Source organism: Coptis chinensis, chromosome 3 (genome assembly GCF_015680905.1).
Source record: "Coptis chinensis isolate HL-2020 chromosome 3, ASM1568090v1, whole genome shotgun sequence".
NCBI classification, from domain to species: domain Eukaryota; kingdom Viridiplantae; phylum Streptophyta; class Magnoliopsida; order Ranunculales; family Ranunculaceae; genus Coptis; species Coptis chinensis.
The window spans coordinates 110,305,293-110,328,756 of NC_141458.1; the positions used below are offsets into that span (position 1 = coordinate 110,305,293).

Consider the following 23,464-nt stretch of genomic DNA (forward strand, 5'->3'; position numbering starts at 1 on the left):
GCATTGTTTTATCCACAACAGAATGTGTGTTGTTGCTCACACTAATAGCCTGGTCTCCATGAATTTAGATGGCCTAGTAACATTACCTTCTTGATAGTAGATCGGTTGATCCGTAAGACTAGATTTCTATGCAAGAAATGAGGCTCACCTCCCTCATTCAGAACCTGTTACACCAATCCACCCTCAAATAGCTAATACCCACTAAACCCCCTCTTTTTTAAGCCATTTATATGTAACCTCCCTATTTTTATAAAAATAATTAAATCTCGGTCTAATTTTAATATCTTCACCAAAATTATTTCCTTTTCTACCCTTTCACAGAAATAGAGATTTAAGATTGATGAACTGAGGATTACAAAAAAAAATGTAAAACACCGAAATAGTGATGTTCTTGTTTCACCATTAAAGAAACAAGCTTCCACTTTCAGATTCTCATTGTTTGACCATTGAAGAAACAAGATTTGACATTGAAGAATTATAAAATGGTTATTCTTACATCTGAGAGATTGAAGAAAGTGATATATATTTTCATCTCGATCGTCTTCAAATTTGTGTTGGATGCTTTCTCAATTTGATTACGAACTCTATTCAATTAATGCTTCTTGCTTCTTTCGTATTTTATAGTTTTATGCAATTATACATCTTGATATTGTTTTCGTTTTGCTTTAATTTGGTTTTATGTGTTTCTATTAGATTTGAATTTGTTATGAAAAGTAAAAATTTCATAGTGATTCATCAGTTTTGGTGTTATTACTATGAAAAGTTAGATTTGCGTAGTGTTCATCAGTTTTGGCATTGTTTTTGTAAATGCAGTGAAATGGAGGGATTGTGCTTTTCTGTCATTTGTTGCAAAATCCTAACTAGTGTCCGTCTTGGTGCTAATTGTACTATTATGGATTTTAAGGGGGAAAATGGCCAGATTTTATTCCTTTATCCATTGGACATTTCATTTTATTCGTTTTTTGAAGCAAAGTGTGATAGAGACAGACTTGGAGCTTCAATCCATGGCGTGCTTCTGTTGGGTGAAAACTGAGTACCGTTGCTATGGCCACCACAAGTTTCAACTCTTGGATTCTATTAGAATGCCACTTGCTTATCACTACAATGGTGGACAAGATCTGTGGGAAAATTATGAAAATGATGTCTGATCGGCAAGAGTTGGGAGACCAAACAAGAAACGGAAACAAAGCACTGGTGTTGCAAGAGGTAGGAAGAAGAACAAGCGCCTTTGCTATGACCATCGCAACCCAAGAGTGGGCTCCACTCCTACAACATGCTCTACACCAATTCAATTATTTGTTATTTGATGGTTGTTCTTATATTAAAGCAAGATGTTGATGATTTTGCATTCTTTGATCTATTCTTTGATGTTGCTCGTATATAAAAAATGAGATGTCGATGAACTTGCTTTCTTTTTCTGATATGATGTTGGATTTTATAGTCTAACATTGGATTTTATATGTTACAATTTTTAGTTGTAGATTTTTAAAATAGCTAGTTAAAAGCGGTTTTGTATAACTGTGTAAAGATAATTTTATATAGTAACTTTTGGAACTGAAATTAGCCTGACACCTAACAGAATATTTGTAAATGTATTTTTACATAGTTATTATATATGTAAATCTATATTTACATAGTAACTTGACCTATGAAAACTTACATTAATTACATAGTTACTTTTTGGTAATGAAAATTGCCCGACACCTAACAGAATGTAAATGTATTTTTACATAGTCATATATATGTAAATCTATATTTACATAGTAAAATTACTATGAAAATTTAAGATTGCAGAGTAAAACGACTATGCAAATTTAAGATTGCAAATTAAAATTTAAAAATGTAGAGTAAAAGTACTATGAAAATGTAAGATTACATAGTAAAACCACTATGAAAAGTTAACATTGCAGGATAAAACTACTATGAAAATTTAAGATTGCAGAGTAAAACTACTATATAGACCTGACAACCTTTAATAATCGAACCCAGGGAAAAATAACATTTCGACTTAAGTCTTACTATGTACCATCACCACATTTACATCCCCATAACTGCATATTTGTTTTCTAAATAACTTCATATAATAACAGCTTCAAAGACCTACCTATTAAGGCTTATCAAAACTCTAGCATCATGAATTTTTGAATTGACTACTTAGAAAATATAAGAATGCATAGTAACAATTATTACCAGGTTTGTGATTTTTCCTTTCTAAAACACAATATGTTTTCAATTCTAAGAATGAACTAGCCATTGGCACCATACCAACTTTAAAATCCGAACAAGCTCGACTTCTGATTTTTATGTGGAAATTTAAATTTACATAGTAGTTTGACATATGAAAATTTAATTTTACAGAATAGTTTGATATATGAAAATTTGAATTTACATAGTAGTTTGATATAAGAAAATTGGAATTTACATACGAAAATTTAAATTTACATAGTAGATTTGTGAAACAAAACATGCCTGATGAAAAAACATTTGTATTATGCAAACTTAAAAATGCATAGTAGTAGTATTATGCAAACTTAAAACTACATAGTAATATATATCACTCTGAAAATTTTAATTTGCATAGTTTAACTCTCTAATCGTTGTGAAAGCTAGAACCAAAAAGAAAAAGATCTCCAACAAACCCAAACGGCCAAACACAAGTTTTGTTGCAAAACTTTTACAGCCAATATTAATATTCAATCTTTAGTATTTGGATTTCTCTTTTCGAGTAGGAAATCAACAATGTCGATATTTAATCTAATATATAATGAGAACATATTTAGAAATTGAATTTTCATTATCTTCACCCTGTTTTCAATCTTCGAAATTGTCATTCGAATATGAATCTATAACCTTCTTTAATTCTTCCACCATAAATTAAATCGATATTAAATTCTTAGAATTTGGGATTGTGGTGAAGACAATACCATTTGATATGGTGATGAGTTTTTTGAGAAGTTCTCTCGTAAAGAGAGAGAAAGCTGGCCCGGATTGTTTTAATTACGTGGGTATTTTGGTAAGTTCTGGATGTAGAAAAAAATAGGGGGGTTTTATGGTTTAGTCCGTAAGAAAGGGGTTTTTATGTAGCCAGTTGAAGGTAGAGGGAGATTAAACGCAAAATTTGGATTTCTATGTACTTATTCCAGTGGGATGAATGGTGAACTATAAATGCAACAAGCCTATTTTTCACTGTGCATATATGTTTTTTACTACGCATGTCGAAGATGGAGTAGTGGTTTTTATCTTTTCATAGGAGTAAATCCCTGGAAACGAATTGCAAGTAGATTATACACATTAAAAAATGTCGCATCACAGTGATTTTAGCTGGAAAAAAAATACCATGTGGATATCACAATCATGGATAAGCAAGTTCTTCAATTAAGAAGAAAAGTTGAGACTAAAAGATATGCTTTGCCCCATATCACAATCAATGATACAGTGAACTATGGTCCAAAGGCTCGATAGTTCTAATGCTCAAGTACACTTTTTCAATGGTGATCCACACAAGCATTTGTTATGCATATAAGCGGAATAATCAAATCGGCCCATGTTTCCTCCAGTCGGAATTTGACCACACAGTCTATTGTAGCTCACGTTAAACATTTGCAATCCCACCGCACTAATTCCGTTAGGAATACTTCCATAAATCTTGTTGTGATTCAAATCCAATGAAATCAAGCTCTTTTCCGGAAATTTCACTTTCGATAAATCAAATTCCAACATGTTTCTCGATATATCTAAGATTTCGGTCGAGCCATTGGGCTTAAACAGCATTGAGGCATCACCAACTAACTTATTTCTAGATAAATCGATTCTGGTGAAGTCCATATTTGCAAATGACTTGGGAATGGACCCTGTTAACTGATTATGAGATAGGTATAAATCAGGTACTGACCCTATAAAATGCCCAAAGGATTCCGGGATGGATCCGGTTAGCTTATTGCGGTCCAAACGGAGAGCACCGAGTTTGGTGAATGTGGAGAAACTAGGTGGAATCTGACCCGTAAACTGGTTATAATTGAGCTCAAGGAAGTCGAGGTTGGGAAGTTGGCTAAGGAATTCGGGTACTGGGCCGGATAAATTGGTCCAACTAAGTCGAAGAAATCTAAGGCTCTTAAGTTTTGTAATGGACAGGGGCACCGAACCGGTTAAGTTTGTGAGCTTTCGAAACTCTAACGAGTCGAGATAAGGCAAATCGCCTATAGCGGATGGAATTTGACCCGAAATTTCACCTCTATAGATAGTCAGTTCATTGACACGGTTTGTTTTTTCGTCGCATTGGAGACAATACCAACCACAACAATCGGTCTTGGGTACCCAAGACGCGAGAAGGTATGGATTGTTCAAGGCTTGCTTGATTTCCATCAGGGTTTTGTAGTCATTTGGGTGGCAGCGATGGGTACCAGCTGAGAGAGATGGGGTTATGATAGATGTAAGTAATAATGTGACTAGAAGAAGAGTGAAGTGAGTCTCCATTGTTTGATGGTTTGTAATAAAATTTGAAGATGGCACATGAACAACATATAGAGAAAACCACACCACATCCAGATTTTTGGATAACTTGCAAAGCAATAAGGCACGGGTTTACTCTGCTCATAAACAGCTAGTGCGTTACATAGTGCAATTATTGGTTTTAGACTTTTAGCTAATTCTGCGCATCTTGTCCCACTTTGATTCGCTTTCGAGGAGAACAGCACTGAAGGCTAAAGCACTACCGCGTACTAAACACTGACCAAAATCGAATTTCTTCTGTGCTGGTACGACCTGGTTGAGTCGAGCCCTAAATCTTGGAAACACTTGTGGGGCTTGGTCACTTGGGTAAATGCAATCTAATGTCGCATTTCTTCTGTTTGTGCTCTTTGACGGTGAACTTTGAGATTACAGTGTGATTGTGTGAAATCAATTTTGCCAAACATTACTCTGTTCGAGTAATTGGCAAATGCCACTTACAGTATCTATTCTCATGGTGATTAGAGAGACAGCTAAATTAAATATTTGATGACGAAGAAGTTGACGATTAGGGCCATGGGTGTCAGGTCGCATAAAGAGATATATTAACCAGATTTATTCGTCACATAAAATCTTCACTTGTAAATGTCATTGACTAATGACTAGCTAAGCGATGTGAATCAGCTTCCCAGAACTGTTACATTATGATCACCGAATTTGATATAGGAAGATGGTAGAATTATTTGATACCTGCAATGCTATCTAGTGATAATGCAGCTGAAATAACAAATCATGTAAAGTAACATTTTGATAAGCATCTTGAGCTATTTCAAGAATATGCCACAATAATTGATTCAATCGCCATTATAGGTACTACTTTATGATAAGCAAATCCAGCTCTGCCTAGGAGATCTTTCCATTCTTTCTCTGTTCTTTCTTTTCCTCCCATTAACATCATTTCCACCTCCATACTCAATCTTGCAGAAGTGAATTGTGGTAAATTCTCAATATCGACTACAATTTCGACCAATATCACCTTCCCTCCTGTTGAAGGCATTGCTTCCTTGGCTTTGCTTAAAATCTTGACGCAGTCATCATCCTCGTAGTTGTGTAAGGTAGACTGCATATTAATTTGAACTATTATGGTCGTTGTACAAAATTTCAAATGTATATTACGAGATTGCAGCCATTATTATCGATGAATTAATTGATAGGGAATTAGTGTGTTACGTACCTTCAATAATACTGCATCAGCATTAGGAACAGAAGTGAACATGTCTCCAGCCACAAAATCCAACATTGGGTCCTTGATAACACTTTCTATAACATGATTTAAGTCCATAACACTGCATTTCACATGTGGGAAAGCCTCAGCAATTGCCTTAGCAACAACACCTGAATTTCCTCCAACATCTACAATTGAGCCAATACCTTCCAGAACATTTTCCTTCATCATACCAGATACAAGTGCAGGCACCATGAACTCACCATGGCTTGTCATAGCATCATTAAGAATCTCATTAATTTCTGGATCACCTTCGCTTTTTTCGTACACTGATATTCCGTAAGTTGATTCCCAGTAAGGCTTTTTACCATCTAACATGTCAATTACATGACCCCAAATTGAGTACTCTTCTGGATGTGTTTGCAACAACACATAAGGGGCTAAACTCCTTTTGTGTCCTTTTACAAGAAGTTTTGATGCTGGTGTTAGCTCATATTTGATTTCCTTAGTGATGTCATCATCAGTCGAAGTTGAAAAGAGCTTCATATGAACTAGATACCTCATGAAGTGGTGAAGTCTGTCAATGCTAATGGAATTCAGTGGCAGATGAGTTGCTAATTGAGATAAAGTGACAGGACCTTGATTGTGTATTATGTCAGATATCCCCAGATTTACTGTGCTCCTCAGCATAATTGTTTCAGCAAAACCATACATGTGTTTCCATACCTGTACCTGAGCGTTTACTTCTTCATTCTGAAATTGCTTTGAGGCATCCATGACCGTGGCACAATATTGATTCGAATGTGTGATAAAATCTCTATGAATGATATAATTTTCTATAAAATTATAAATCAGAAAACAAGACTAAGCTCCTCTGCTGAGAAAAGAAGGCAAGTTTAAGGCATCACACAGAGGAGAATGATTCCAATGTAATAATTCCATAATATAGAGGACAAATTGAATAATAATAATAATAACTAGTTACTGTGCATGTGGTACCCAACGTGCACCCACGTGGATCCATAGACTTTTTTTTAAGTTTATAAATATTAAATTACTATTTTATCTCTCAAAAATTTAAAAAACAATAAAAAAAAAAAAGTGAAATGACCAAAATACCCCTACATCCACACCGTTGGACGGTTTCGGGGCTGCTAAACACTTTACTATCTGTAATATTTCTCATCCTAACAAACGCGTCACCATACGCCCTACCTACGCTCACACCAAATGTGCGTTTGCAGCAAATGGGTGTTCATAAATACAAAACATAATAGTAGACTTGATCTTCTTATAGTTCATTTAAATTTGCCTGGAAACAAAGAATAAGAGATAAATCCCTAATACTTCTAATACAACTCACCTAAATTCTAATACAACACTGGTGTCAAAATGAAATCTGAACAAAATTAAGGTTGGGATTTCTGAGTCCAACTTCCGCACAAGAGTTAGCTTTAGATCACTGCTGTCCCATCTGCCACTTTTTATTCCCAGCAAGATTTTGTGGGCAGCATTCCACTTATTAGCGAAGGCAATGAAAATTATCTTTACTTAAATTTCATCAATGGTGGTCCGCACAAACGTTTGTTATGAACCTTATAAGGGCATCTCTAGGTGGTGGTAGCATACTCTTCATATTTGAAGAATGCTACCACAGAAACTGGTCCCAAATTTCGACCAACTCTAGGTGGTCGCAAATTTCGACCGCAAATTTGATTAGAGGGCCACCCCATCGCCGCCATTAAGACGGCCAAGACAAGTCGCTGTCGCCGCATTATTAGCGCGCCCAAGCAGACTAATGGCGCTGTGTGGTCTAATTCCAAAACAACCCACGGCGACATTAAGGAGTGGCGCGAACCATTCCAAAAGTAACCCACGACATTAGAGTGGCGGCGACCATTTCAAAATTAAAAGTAAGCCGGGTCAAAGCAAAAAAAAGTCAAAACATTTCAGAATGGCGCTAGCGACATTACTAATGTCGCCTCCAAGATCCCGAAGATCCAAATTGCCAAATTTGCGAACAAAAATACGAACAAACAGGTGATGCGACCACAAATACTACCACCTAGAGATGGAATTTCGACAAATTCCGACGTATTCCTTCAAATTTGAAGAATGCGACCAAATATAAAGCCACCTAGAGATGCTCTAAGATTTTGCCCATTGGGAATCTCACCACATAGTCCATTATAGCTCACATTAAAACCTCGAATATCTGCCAACTCAGTAATTTGGTTCGAATGCTGCCATAGATTCTATTGTGATCCAAATACACTGAATCCAAACTCTTTTAGGGAACCTCACTTTCGATAGATCGAATTCCAATAGATTCGTACTCAAATCCAGTATCAAAGTAGACCCTGCGGCCTAAACAACATTGATATAGACATACAGTAGTTGATAAACTATTGTTTATTTAAGAAATGGCAAAAAGATATTAATTTCTCTCTTTTTTTGTGTACTTTATCCAACTATTTCACGACTTTGCACATAGTACCCACGTAGGCTCTACTAATTACTGTGCACATGGTACCCACATGGGCTCTACTAATTACTGTGCACATAGTACCCACGTGGTGACGTGGGCTCTATTAATTTTTTTTAAAAAAAATTATAAACGTTAAATTACTATTTTATTCTTCAAATAGAACAAAAAAACTGAGAATTACCAAATTGCCCATAAGACGTACTCCAAAATACTGTTACTCAATCCTACATTTTTCTATATATTAAAAATATGGAATCACTTAATTTACTAAAAAAAACACCGAGAAGTTTACTTAAACGTGGCTATAGGTGTTAATTTTTTTAGTGATTAAAGTTGAGAATAAGAAAGCAGTCGCGCGATCTACATCAGTCTACTTTCTTGTTAGCCCCATTACAGTGTTGCATCTAATTAGACGTAGTTTTGTTTTGCAATTCATGGGTATGTATGTGTTTTTTCGTAACTGAGTGCCTAAATATATTGAATGCCAATATATATTGACAGTTGCAACCAGAATTTTCCCCAGTATTTTACTTACACGACATTTTATTGTGGGGACTGGCGTTGACGGCCTAACGCCCCATACATAGTTACTTAGTATATTTTGGACTAAAACCAACAACAAGACCCACTTCAAATTATTTAATGCGGAAATGAGAGCATATATAGATTTATCATAAATGTGTACATCTTAGGCTCTTAAAAGTTCCTAAACGTAAAAATAAAGTTTGAATCAAGTCATTCATATAATATATGCACACTTTTTTTTTTCTTAGTCAATTTGCACAATGTGATGTAATTCGGTTTATATTCCAGTTTTAAAACCTTAAGCTTTACAATGCAAATTTGGATTAGTTGCAAGAGCAAGAACAAATTAATGTATAAGTGTACAGTGAAACATAACTGGAATATATAGAATACATAAACAAACAAGTTAAGAAAATAGAAAAGCAAAAATAGCACAGTTAAGACTTAAGAGTTATCTAAGCCCTTTGTGTTCTTCTAGGCAGCATTCCTCTTTCGGCATTTTATGGTGGAATTTCTAGTCTTTTGTTTAGAGCTTCCTAAAGAATATGATTCTGTATCCATGCCATCCGAAATGGATGGACCCGATGAATCATCAACTTCCTCGACCATCCTTCGTTTGCTTAATGAGTAGATCATAGTATATCACAAGAAGTAGGGGAACGGGTGGCAGGGGAAGGGGTAGGGGTAGAGCACCTCATATACTAGTTGAAATTGGAGTGTACCAAGACCATAACAGTGGGGAGCACTATATCAATGTGAGTATTCTTGAATTATTTAGACAAATAGACAATTATTTATGTTTTGACATGTCTTACAATTTTTTTATTACGAATTTTTTTATGTCATTAGCCTCCAGGACAAGGTGGACCACCAACTTTAATGAAGTCTGCCAAGAATCCTTTATAAGATCAAATCTGAGATCTCAAGCTCAACCTACAGCTATATGTGAAGCTCATCCTACAGTTAGAAGGACAAAAGCTCAACCTACAGCTAGAAGAACTAAAGCTCGAGCTACAATTGTAAGTGAAGCTCAACCTTTAGGTGAACCTGAAGCGAAAAATCCATCTCAAGCATCAAACCAAGTTGGTAGTCAAGTTACAGCTGTAAGTCAAGTTGGACGTCCATCTACACCATGTAGAATAAGTGTAGCTAATGCTAGAAGGTTGCCAGCTCTTTTAATGAATGACTTCTCACCAGAAAAGGCACCACCAGTGAGAATTGAAGAAATGACACAAACAAGTAAACAACCTACATGGACAAGTGAGCAAGCAGCAAAACCAATTAAAAACAAAAAGGACCAAAATAGTGGGGTTGAAAAGAGCACTCTAAACAATGTGGTCAATTTTGGTTGTTTAATAGGATTTCTTTTTGGTTTTGTCTTTTGGTTTGGATATGCAATTAAAATACACTGAGACATTCATTGGTATTGATCTATGCTAATGACATGTATCTATGTTTATTATGATAGGTTTGGATGTCTTAATTTGGTTTTAGTTTTGTCTGTTGTTTGGTATGGTATCTATACTTATGACAAGTTTGGATATGTCTTTTGATTTTAGTTTGATGTCTTTTGGTTTTAGTTTGATGTCTTTTAGTTTTGTATGTTGTTTGGTATGGTATCTATGCTTATGACAAGTACCAATGCATAACCAATTTCTCGATCATCCCTTACACTGTGTCTGTGTTTTTGTAATGCTAGTGTATATGTCTTCTCTTTTCTTTATGTTGCGGTATGTACAAGAATGTTTTTTCAAGTTAAGTTGTCTTTATCGTTGCTTTATTGGAAGTGATCAACTCCTTATTTCACTGAACACCAAAACAACTCTTAAATTGCAACAAAAAACAGAATACATCAACTTGAAAATAAGGACAACAACAGACACTAAATAACATTCACCAAAATAAGGACAACAACATACACCAAACATTCACTTGAACAAAATGCATGATCAACCAAAGAAGGAGAACGGATAGACTGGCCAATAATTTCATTAACCTACAGATCCTTTTGTATTTCTTCTTCCATTCTTTTGTTTTTTTCGTCTCTTCTCCCAACCTCCTCAACAACTCTAACTCCCTTCTTTCAAGACAAAACACATCAAGATTTAATTGGTTTTTGATATTCTGCAATGTCGTATTATGACGCTGCAACTCAACCAAAGAAGTTGAATCAACACTTCTAGCTGTTCACAAAAAGATTGATCGACCTATACAAAATATTCACAAAAGGGTTCATTGCCATAATTGCGACAACCCCAGAACTTTTTTCCTGGGTTTCTTTCAGTGCGTGAAATCTTAACAATAGCTGGGTATCCACATTCACAGATGTGTCTTGAGTTGACCGAACTGGAAGACATAATTTAAGAATTAGTGGTTAGTCAATTATTTGAGGCTCAATATCAAATTATAAAGGGAAGAATGGTAGGAAATAAGAATTGGAGGGAATAATGGGAGGGAAGAATTGAGGGGCAACGTGGCTTAAGGTTTGGTGCTTAGTTCCGTGCAAGTCACGTGACCTATAACTTTAAAGGCCAAATCGTATTCCGTTACTTCAAAGTTAACAGATGGTACCAATTGTAAAAAATTGAAAGTATCTTGTATTTTTAGGCAAGAAAAATAATGCATTGTATTTAATGTAAAAAACTGCAAAGTACATTGTATTTTTAGGTCATTATGTCTTAAATATATGAAATAGCGGGGATGGGACCAAAATACCTTTCCAGACCCTACTTTTTCTCCATTTTGATCCACCTTGCACATTGATATAGACATATAGTAGTTGATAAACTATATATTGTTTATTTAAGAAATGGCAAAAAGATCTAATTTTCTCTTTTATTGTGTACTTTATCCAACTATTTCACGACTTGCCTTTAGAATACACATATGGAATCACTCAATTTACTAAGAAAACACCTAGAAGTTTACTTAAACACGGCTATAGGTGTTATTTAGTGATTAAAGTTGAGAATAAGAAAGCAGTCGATTCACGTCGATCTATTTTTCTTGTTAGCCCCCTTACAGTGTTGGATCTAATTAGACGTAGTTTTGTTTTGCAATTCATGGGTGTGTACGTGCTTTCGTAGCTGAGTGCCTGAGTATATTGAATGCCAATATATATTGACAATTGCAGTCGGGATTTTCCCTAGTATTTTACTTACACGACATTTTATTGTTGGGACTGGCGTTGATGGCCTGACGCCCCATACACCAAGTTACTTCGTATATTTTGGGAGTAATTATCATTCCTCTCTACTCGAGAGAATAGAGAGGCAACTAAAACCAACTACAAGACCCACTTCAAATTATGTAATGCGGAAATGAGAGCATATATAGATTTATCAAAAATGTGTTACCTCTTAGGCTCTTAAAAGTTCCCGAACATAAAAAGAAAGTTTGAATCAAGTCATTCATATAATATATGCACACTATTTTTTTTTTCTTAGTCAATTTGCATAATGCGATGTAGTTCAGTTTTAAAACCTCAAGTTTTACAATGCAAATTTTGATTAGTTGTAAAAGCAAGAACAAATTAATGTAGAAGTGTACATTGAAGCATAACTGGAATATATAGAATACAGAAACAACCAAGTTAAGAAAATAGAAAAGCAAAAAGTGCACAGTTAAGACTTAAGAGCCACCTAAACCTTTTGTGTTCTAGGCAGCATTCCTCTTTCGACATTTTCGATCTGGTGGAATTTCTGGTTTTTTATTTAGAGCTTCTTGAAGAATATGATTCTGTTTCCGTGCCATCTGAGCTGGATGGACCCGAAGTCGATGAATCATCAACTTCCTCAGCCATCACTCATAGTATAGCATTTAATTAATAGACCTTTATTTCTTCATTTCTACTCTTCTCAAACACCACTCATAGTTTGCACAGCGTCAACTAATTAACATACTTTTCAATATGATGAATAATGTTAGATTGTTAGCACTCGTGACTATCCACTATCTAAATTATCAATACAATCAGATATTTATTTGTATTCGAGTTTACAGTTCTACTGAAAAATGATGTTTGTGGCCATGGGACTATCTAGACATAGCTCTCGACCCATGAGTAATCATAGAAAAACTAAAATTTAGACATCTAGTAGTCAACTTGTTTTAGACATTATTTGTTCCCGTAAAATCAACTATTTAATAGGTCATAAGGGCTGAATAGATATGTAAAAAGCATAGCAAAACAGCCTAAGTCGGAAAACAAGTGATACTCAAACACAACATAATACTCAAACATCGGAATGATTATATGTCTAAGTTGGCAATAAGATCTGAAGAAGTTTTCGAAGTTTCTTTTAATTTACCGTTACAGAAACAATTCCACTTGACTATTTTAGTTTTTCTCAAGTTTCTTTTAATTTAATTTTACCATTTCTTTTAAATTTATATTTACTATTTTACCCCTCAGTGGTTTTATTTTTTTTTTTAATCGAACAAACACGCGGCTAGTGAAATATCCGAGATGGAATTTAGTTTTGCCCTTGAAAGTTGAGACTTGAGACAACTATAAAACCACTCACATCTCATGAAGCTTGAATTGCAAAATATATTTTTATCTCTTCCTAATTCCTACTACTCAACGCTTCAATTACTTCTTGATCTCTATCATATTTTTTTTTCTTGTATTCATCTTTTTCCTTAACCCTAAATATTAACTTTTATTGCAAAATATAATTGTCTATCACGGTCACCAAGTACTCCATTTTTTTTTTTTAAATCCAATTTAACACTCGAGAAGATGATGCGGAGTTTTATATATGTTTAAAACTTGAGATTTCATTTTAAACCTGTCTTTAACAATTAAAACCCGTTTTAAATGCGTTTATTATGATATTTTCAAAATATTCCGTTTTACACTTTTATATTTCTATTTTGAAAATTTACTTAATTTATTATCTAAAACTTCTATACTCTTATTCTCTACCTTCTTTACGATATTGCAACCTCTAAAATTGTTTCTATTGGTATTTGTCAAATTGTCTTGTAGTGTCAAAAATAAATAAAAAATATATATATATATATATATATATATATATATATATATATATCATTTGTAGAATAGAATGGTGTGTTTAAACTTTTTTTTAGTTTAAGGTTTGCTACATTTTCACCATTTGTTATTTCTTCCCATCATAGACAAACAAAATTTCCATGTCATCGTTATTTTTTTTTCCCATTTTTCTTGCATTTTTTAACGTTTTAAACCAGTTTATTTAGTCAACCTTCTTTTACTCCTTTTTTCGCCTTTTTGTCGAGCATTCCATTTGAAACCCGTAATAAACGTTTATTACAATTCCTGTTATAAACCAATCCCTGCATACTTGGTGACATATAGTGCCATCTCTTCCTACTCAATCAACGCTTCAAGACTTTCTTGATCTTGCCATAATCCCCCTTGAACCTGATTAATTTGTCTTCAATTCTCAATTACAATCTTATTTATATCATCTATTTGCCTACTTTAGTTCTCCTCTATGATATCTCATTCTCCCCATATCTTTCTATCTTATTTCAATGTGGAATACGTATATCTCTCTCACTCTATTTGCAATTCTATATTAGATTCATCAATAGAAAGCTTCAGAATGCTAATCTAGGAAAAAAAAGATTTCAAGTGCCGACGTGGAATTTGTACTTGTTTACACCATATTTCGAATGCACCTTTGGATATCAATTTGAGCTAGTGATTTTTATTTTTTTAAAGGTTACGTGAATACATTATTCTGTTATAGAATTTTATTTGATATGAACTAAAAACACACAATTTCTTTATTGATTATGGCTCTGTTTGGCAGCAATTATTTACCTTGGATTAATTAGGATGTCCATACGACCATACACAGTAGATATATAAATTAAACAAAAAAATGGGTGTAATAAATGGTAGATGTTATGAAATTTGTGGGCTTATATGGATGCCCACCATTGATATGTGTTTATCCTGATAATCTTATATCTTGGTATTTATCTTGGTAATCTCTTATTTTGGAAAGGAGATTACCTAGTTGTATATAAAGGTAATCTCCTCTCATTAAGACTCACCTCAATGAATAAGAATTCTCTCTATCTCATTATCTCAATAATTCAATACATGTTAAGTTAGTGTTAAGTTAGTGTGGTGTTCTCTCCAAATCGGTTTAATTCTAACATGTTATCAGCACGATAGTCTCCAGCTTTGGATTAAAGGTATGTGTTTTACTTACGATTAATGATATTTATTTAACTTGTTATTATGAATCGTAATCAATACTATTGAATTTAAATTTGTATTTTGGTATTAAATTCGTTACTGTTGAATTTAAAGTTTTAAGTCACGGGTATGCTATGTTGGCGTTTATCTTTTAAATTTTTACCATTCACGACTATTAATCCATTCACGATCTTCTTTTATTTCTTTGTTGGGAACATACTTACTTTACTGTTAATCCACTATACCTTCTCGAATTGGTTCCTAAAATGCAGGAGTCCACTCTTATTGAATACTGATAAATAATTTGGGCATATGTTGCATTATTAATTGCAAATAATCGAGAAGGCCAAATGGATTCTTCTTATCCTTTACGAAGTATAGTATGTGTTAACGGATATTTGACCTTTGTAGCTTTATCAATGAAAAAGAGCAAAAGAGATTTTACTCTTCTGATCTCCGGCATATGTTTCATGGTAGAAAACTATTCCTGATAACCATCTTAAGAAAAAGAAAAAAAAAATGCTCGATAAAGGGCCTAATAACCAGTGAAGAAGACGACAACATGTTATATTTTGCTAGATAAAGGGCCTAATAACTTCTAAAGGTCAAAGCCCATATGTTTTATTGATTATGGGCCTTAAGTTAATAAAACCCAGCTCATGACATTAGCTTCGAAATTCGGAATAGAAAGACACTTCTGATGAAAACAGTTGTAACTTTCTACTCGGTGATCAGTTTTGCAATCCGCTTATTGCATTAGAAAGCTAACTCAGAGATGTTTCCAACGGTGTATGGCTTTGAGCCTAATCTGTCCAGAGCTGATTCAGTTTTATAGTTCTTTATGGACCAATTTTTCGTCGAATAGCGAAACGTGGTAATCTGATTTTTCAATCGGATAGGTATCGTATTCCTTACCAAATCTATGCAATTCTTTGTTTTATATTGTGAGATTGATTAAAACATAGAATTATATGCTAGGATTTTTAATTTAAGGAAATTTCTTTTCTTTTCATTTTTTTTTTTTTTTTATGTATACTATTGAACAATGATGTAGACCCTAAAGTTCTACGATATATTTGGAACCCGAAGTTCCATGATCTATTTTTTTAGGAACCTAAAGTTCCAAGAATTAAATTGTTAGGAACCCGAAGTTCCAAAATCTATTTTTTTTAGGAACTTGAAGTTCTAAGATCTATTATTTTTAGGAACCCGACGCGTTCCAAGATCTAATTTTTAGGAACCAGAAGTTCTAAGGTCGAATTTTTAGGAACCTGAAATTCCAAGATCTATTTTTTTTTTAAGAACCTGAAGTTCCAAAGATTCAATTTTTAGGAACCTGAAGTTTCAAGATCGTCTGGTTGACTATATTGACTTGGTCAGGTCCAACCCATAAGGACTGGTCCGGTTTTAGCCCATTACAGTGGTCATTTATGTAGGCCAAATTTGTTTTTATAGCTATTTTGTTTTCAAGAACTTGAAGTTCTAACATAAATAAGGACTTGCAGTTCTAAAAATCATGTATGTTTAACTCCATGTATGTTTAATCTGTTACAATTACTTGAAAGATGTCAAACCTTACTAAACTCGATTTTCAAGTTCTTTCAATTAGAGGCGACAATTATTTATCATGACAGTTGGATGCCAAGATCCATTTACAATCTAAAAAACTTGGTGATGCTATTAAAGAAGGAAACAAAATGATCCCAGAGGAAAAGGCCACAACTCTCATATTCCTACGTCATCATATTCATGACGACGTAAAGAATGAGTACCTAACGGAGGAAGACCCAATGTGTCTTTGGAAATCCCCCGAAGGATAGGTATGATCACCAGAATATGGTCATACTACCAAATGCAATGGGAAAGTTTGATGAGCAAACTTTCATCCTTGGAATGATTTATTTAGTTAATTATATTTTTATTACCAATTCATGGAACATTTACCATTAATATTGTGTTTTCTTCATGGACAGTCTAAGCCAGGATTGTCATTAATATTTTGAATTTCCTTATTATGAATCTCAAGTTTTATTTTTCTTAATATACTTGTGCTAGTATTAATTTTTACAAATTTATTTTGCTTTATGTTAAAATGTATGGATATATAAATGGAGAAAAGTATTATGGATATATGTCCGGTAGACTATACCAATAAATGAGAAAGACATTGTGTATCATATCTAACGTTGGGAGCAAGACGCTCACTTAGACAGTCTGTATTACATAATTGTCAATTTAATGAGACAGTCTTCCCGTCGTTAGGGGGAGAAAAGCAATGGTTGCTCTAAGGAAAGACGTAAAACAACTTGGATCACGTCCTCTATCTCATTAAGGATCCAAACAACGAATGTGACTATATGAGATAAGGAGAATGATATACTTGCAAGCAGTTGCAGAGAAAATGCCTAAGCATTTAATGATATGGTAAAAGTAACCATGAATGTGCCAGCCATATATAATTGATGTTCAATTTGGACGGGGTCCAAACATGGCTGCAAATGAATCTACTATACCCTAAAAACGTGGTAGACCTATAGGATCCAAAGAGGGTGCTCCTAGGAGAGGAGAACTGAGGAACCATCTTGTCCAAATAATAGCCAGGTAATGGCTGGAGCTCCATAAACAAATAATGAAAATGTGCTAATATCCAAATTCACTGAAATGCCTATATATGGTTGCCCATGGAGAGGCACAGGTACCTGAAAATGAAGAAATCGATCTCAATATTCCATGCATGTTCAGGTGAATTGTGGGATAGGAAAGCACTTGTCATAGATGACATATTTAGCTATGGTATAGCTATTGGAACATCAAAGGACAATGATGAAAAATAAATGAACCACGTGTTTTGTCGACAAAGAAAGACTGGCCAATCTGAATTTGCTATTCAAGCATAATTAAACTCTTTGAAAAACATGGTGTGGACCTATAGTAAAATCCGAGGTTGGATTCAATATAGTAGCAGCAAGTTTGGTTGGTATAAACTTGATTGGGACTCCTAAGGAATTGGGAGAAAAGCTAGCGACTATAGATTTTTGAAATGAAATAGACAAAGCACATGGTTGTCTTTAAACTTGGATTTGGATAAGGATCCATTTCGACTAAAGGAAGAACATGAGGAAGTTCTTGGTCTTGAAACTACTCTACTTGAGTGATATTGAAGCATTTATGTATCTAGCACACCATTACACAAGATCGGACATTGCATTTTCTATTAGTTTCTTATCAAGATATAAGTGTGCACATACACTTAGACACCTTTGGAATGATGTCAAACACATATTGAGATATTTTTATGGAATAACTTGTATGAAACTATTTTATTCTTATGGTTCCACTAATGACTATGATCTAGTTGGCTATGTAGTCTTTGGTTATCTATCCGACCCTCGGAAGGGTCACTCCCCAAACAGTTATGTATTTTTTAGTGGTAATATTGTCATTTGTTGGCATTCCACTAAACTTCCTCTAGCCACTCTGAAATTTTAGCTCTTCATGAAGCTAGTCGTGAATGTGTATGGCTAAGGTTATTAATTAGGCATATTAAGTAGTTCTTGTCAATTACCTTCTATAACAAGTGTTTCCAACATTATTTATGAGGATAATGCAGCTTGTATAGCCCAAATTCAAGAAGGATTTAAAAGGAGACAGGACAAAACACATTGCGCCAAAATTCTTTTACACTCATCAACTTTAGAAAAAGAAGCAGATTAAGGTCGAGCAAGTTCGCTCTAGTGACAACCTTGCTGATTTCTTCACTAAATCACTACCAAAGCATATATTTCAAAAGCTTGTATATGGGATCGGCATGCGCAGAGTTCACCACCAAACCATGTAAAGACTTGTCTTTATCAGGGGGAGTAATAGAACAGGGGGAGCATCCTAAAGAATGTGTCCCAGGACATATGCACTGTACTCTTTTCCCTTATCTAGGTTTTATCCCACTGGGCTTTCCTAGTAAAAATTTTAATGAGGCAGTATAAAAGCAAGTCACAATGATTCTGAGTAATGTTGTACTCTTTTTCCTTCATTTTGGTTTTTCCCACTGGATTTTCCTTAGCAAGGTTTTAATGAGGCAACTGTCATTGGATAGTTATAGAGCATCTAGAAGAATACTACAAAATATGCATCCACCATAATTTCCACATGAATGGTGGACATCCAAGGGGGAGTGTTATGAAATCCGTGGGCTTATATGGATGCCCACCATTGATATGTGTTTATCCTGATAATCTTATATCTTGGTGTTTATCCTGGTAATCTTTTATCTTGGAAAGGAGGTTACCTAGTTGTATATAAAGGTAACCTCCTCCCATTAAGACTCACCTCAATGAATAAGAATTCTCTCTATCTCATTTTCTCAATGATTCAATACATGTTAAGTTAGTGTTAAGTTAGTGTGGTGTTCTCTCCAAATCGATTTAATTCTAATAGTAGAAGGGATGTTCATCTATCCCATTGGGCTTTATTATGACACCGTTATGGGAAGGCCCACGGACACACTAAATCAGTATGCCCATGGAATTTATTTTGATCTCACACTTGTCCCACAACAATAGGTGAGTCCTTATTTGACTTATGGTTTTGAGACCAAATTTTGGCTCCAGTGGCGGATGATCGCATTGCCAAACCATCTCTTTCTTTCTCCCTAAACATTCTTCTACGTTCTCACAGACATTCTATCAAACACTTGTCCCTCCATTTAAACAAAAACCCATTCTCATTCTCATTCATTCTTCCTCTCTTTGTTTATTGACCAATGGACTCTCAGGTGATGGTTGCTCTTGCTCTCTCACTTGTTGGTGGTTTAAGCACATCATTAGGTAATAATAATAATCTTCTTCTTTCAATTTTTATAAAGCTGCTTTACCTCAAATGTTTTTTTTTTTTTTTTGGATTCTCAGGTGCACTTTTTGTAATCATTAGTGATGCTCCCAATTTGAAGATGCTGGGCCTTTTACAGGGGTTTGCTGCAGGGCTTATGCTAAGCATTTCTTTTCTAGACTTGGCGCATAATGCTATGAATTCTATTGGCTTCTTAAAAGGCAACCTTTGGGTAACTATTGTTTTATTGTGATAACTAAATTATTTGCCAATATTGTTTTGTTGCATAACTTTTCTTTGCAGTTCTTTGCAGGTGTCATATTCTTTGGCGTTATTGCTAATTTTATTCCGGAACCAACACTTGCACCTAGTGTCGATGCCAAAAATAAAAAGGTAAATTTGGAGCTTATCCTTTTAAAGAAACCAATGAGTTCATTCATGTAGGTCTTTCAATGTTCAATAATGATTTGTTTTTTTTTTTTTTTTTTCTTTGAATTTACTACATTTTATTCTTTAAATAATAGAAAAACGATGATGGGGGAAAGGACGTTATGAAAAAGCATCGCCGCCAAGTTCTGTATAGTGGAATTATCACGGCTATTGGTATACTTTCCACCTCATTAAACCGTCTTGCTTGTTTGCGGGGTAATATGTGGACAAATGATTACTCCTTATTAGTAATTAGGAGTTTGTTAGCTATTGATTCTATTCTTTCAAAAGTTGTAAATCAAAGCCCGAGTAATCTTCTGGTGCATAAAGATTGTGACAGTGTAGCCATCAATTGAATTTCCTTGTTCCGGTCTAAAAGAAAAAAGAACAATACAAAAAGTATTCTTTCTCCTCATAGCAATACTTTTCTTTATCGATTGGCTTTTTAGGAAAAAATTACAGTAGCCTTTTCATGTTATTTTATCATTGAACTTTAGGCCATCTCTTCATATGAACCTTTTTCGTTACACATTAATCCAATTCATTTCTAACAATCAAAAGGACCAAAAAAGGAGACAATTACCCTGACTACAAGAGTTGCTGCCTATGTATATATATGCACACTTTACTGTTACATTTGACATGAAACTCTTTAACTCTTATAAATTGCAGGTATAAGCTTGCACAATTTTCCAGAGGGAATGGCAGTTTTCCTTGGGTCAATGAAGGTACCTCTTAAACTCTTACAATTTTCTGAAGTTATATGTCAAATTACAGAGGAAATCATTAACCAAATTATATACATTTAGAATATGCATCCAGTTCTGCGTTTATTTTTCTTGCAAAGGCTGCATTTATTGGATAATTTGTTTTCAAGGAAAAGGAAACTTAAAGTACTATATGTAGTTTAGAATTGCATTACCCAAAACGGAGGGTTTAATAAATACCTCACATGTTGGGTAATGATATAGTATAAATGTTCGATCATGAAAAGCTCTTCATCCATGCAGTTTTCGAGTTGATATGGTGATTCATTTTTCTTTCTTGCCATAAAGGCATGTTTTTTCTTTTTTTATTGTTGTTTTTTTGTGCATACTTATTTGGTTTCTCATATTTTCTATGGTGTGACTGTGGTCATTGTCCGATAATTGATCAAGCCTTTAGGTTATCATGGTCTTTAGTGGTATAATTGGAATAAATTTGTCCTGTACTTCTCCTTCTTTATTTTGCTTTTAGGGTTAGATGGTATTGACTCTTAGTATCTTGCTAAGGGTAGTCCATCTTTGTGTACTTAAAATACTTTTCTTTCTTTTTTGGGTAATGGAATTGCATTCTACTGATAAAATAAAAGGTTACTGTAACATCATGTATTTAATTCGTGTAAGATATGAACTCAGAAAAGGAAAAATGAAAAAAGAGAATAAGGGGCAAATTGGTCTTTGAGTTTTCTAGAAGTGGAAGAGCAATGAAGCTTTGGGTTGTCCCTATCACTGTCTCATAAAGAGCACTCTAGCAATCTGGATCTCTAGCTTTAAGCCTTTAAGCTTTAGGTTGGCTTAGTATGATACTCTTATCATGAAAAATAATGTGTTTAGGTACTCATGAAGCACCATTGATTAAAGACTGAACTTGCTAATTGATACATTTTAAAAACAAGAGTTAGTGTTACTGAAGCTCATAAGTGATGTAAAGCTGTCTATATGAACCTGTAAAGGCATGGGAAACTCGTCACAAAGATCTTTGTAGTGATCATCTTTCAATTAAGTCTAATCAAGTATGAATAATACTTTATCTTTGTTTGAAATTTTATATTATCTACATAAAAACTCATAATCACAAACATAAGTTTTGGAAAGGTATCTACACTTTATCTTTACAATCAACATGCATTGTTTTGCAAACTATAACCTAGGAACCTTGGATATTTTTTTGGCGTCATTCTTGTTATGGAAAATCATCCAGCAACCAAGGATGTGTTATAAATTTTAAAAAAAAAAAAAAAAAGATTTCTAAGTTTTGGAAACATTATGCACTTTTATCTCTAGTATTGAGATGCTGCTCATATTACTTGTGAATCTCATATTGTAGGGACTTGAGTTGGTCTTAACTTGGCCTTGGCTATTGCTTTGCACAACATCCCAGAGGTATGTAAGTTCAGTGGTTATCGTATATATATATTTTGTTCTTTGTTTTTGTTTTGTTGAAAAATGAAATCAATGTTTTATCATTATGTCAAGTTAAACCTTTCTTTGGTGCCTATGTCATGGTTATTTCACATTGAGAAACATGTCTGAATATCTTTTAAACGATTTCAATCAAAGGATGAATCTGCATCATGTTTGATATCCAATGATTACTACTCGAAGTTAATGAATGATTTATCATCATTTTTAGTCTCCAACATTCTTGTGCAAAGTGGCTAAAATGCAATGTGAGATAGTCTTCTTTGGAGATGATAAATGATTTTGCAATGTGGCAGTACAGACCAAGGACTGTTAAAGGCGGTGAGAATTGAAACTGATGCATCTAGGGTTTACAACCCTTGATTTGATCCCCAATTGGTTTCTACACTAATAGGGATTTTGAGAACCGTGTTCTATTTTGATGTTTTAAGCATAGGTTACTATTAGGCTTAATTTTAATTCCGAAAGTTAGGTATTTTAAATTCCAACTGGAATTAGAAGGCTAGCTTCTAAACTCATTGGTTCCTTTTGTCTACATATTGAGTTGTTGGCCTTTCTCCATAGTTAGAGGTGATGATTAATGAAGGTTGAGTTTGTAGAAAGGTTTTCTATGTGTGAATTCTTTGTGTGCAGTGAGAGTTCGTATTCTTCACAAGGAAGAAGATTGTTGAACCCCAAAATCCACATAGGCTTTGGAGTTAGGTTCCAAAATCATATCTTTGGACAGACTTGTTCATCAGAAACCCTTATAAATAAATAACAATAATTAGCCTCTCAAGGACGTGAAGGAGAAGCCACTTCATGCAAAAGCATCATCCCCATCATAATCGCTTTTATGGCCTTATTATTTGTCCATGTAGGCCTTATCCCTTTTACTATACCGTATCGATATTGTTGTTTTGCTCACATGGTCAAAGTTCAAGTTTACATTGGTCTTGTTATTCATGTGCAACTAAAGCTCTTTCTTCTTAATTTTTGAGCTAACAATACTCGCCCTTTTTTGTAGTGAATACTTCCTTAAATGAAAACTAATAGTAGTGTACTCAGTCATAATTTTAATATGTTCAGGCTTCTTTTACAGGGAGTTGCCGTTGCACTTCCTGTCTATTTTGCTACTCAAGAGTAAGAGATTTTCTTTGGTCTCTTTT

General features: G+C 34.2%; 2 protein-coding genes across 2 annotated transcripts; both read right to left on the reverse strand.

Annotated features, from left to right (window-relative positions):
- Positions 1-3,299: 3,299 nt before the first annotated feature.
- On the reverse strand, positions 3,300-4,823 carry LOC147512915 (polygalacturonase inhibitor-like). The gene has a single exon (XM_086595916.1). It carries the CDS (start codon positions 4,471-4,473, stop codon positions 3,472-3,474), a length of 1,002 nt encoding a protein of 333 aa, XP_086452042.1. The 5' UTR covers positions 4,474-4,823; the 3' UTR covers positions 3,300-3,471.
- A 413-nt stretch (positions 4,824-5,236) lies between these two features.
- On the reverse strand, positions 5,237-6,621 carry LOC147512916 (columbamine O-methyltransferase-like). The gene is made up of 2 exons (XM_086595915.1): positions 5,681-6,621; positions 5,237-5,566 (listed from the first exon to the last, which is right to left on the reverse strand). Exons 1-2 carry the CDS (start codon positions 6,446-6,448, stop codon positions 5,276-5,278), a joined length of 1,059 nt encoding a protein of 352 aa, XP_086452041.1. The 5' UTR covers positions 6,449-6,621; the 3' UTR covers positions 5,237-5,275.
- Positions 6,622-23,464: the final 16,843 nt, after the last annotated feature.

Excerpts from the sequence above, each read along its gene's own strand:
- LOC147512916 (XM_086595915.1), bottom strand. The coding sequence starts at position 6,448 with ATGGATGCCTCAAAGCAATTTCAGAATGAAGAAGTAAACGCTCAGGTA. Across the intron at positions 5,567-5,680 it reads CTGATGCAGTATTATTGAAG|TCTACCTTACACAACTACGA; the intron begins GTACGTAACACA and ends ATTAATATGCAG.
- LOC147512915 (XM_086595916.1), bottom strand. The coding sequence starts at position 4,473 with ATGGAGACTCACTTCACTCTTCTTCTAGTCACATTATTACTTACATCT.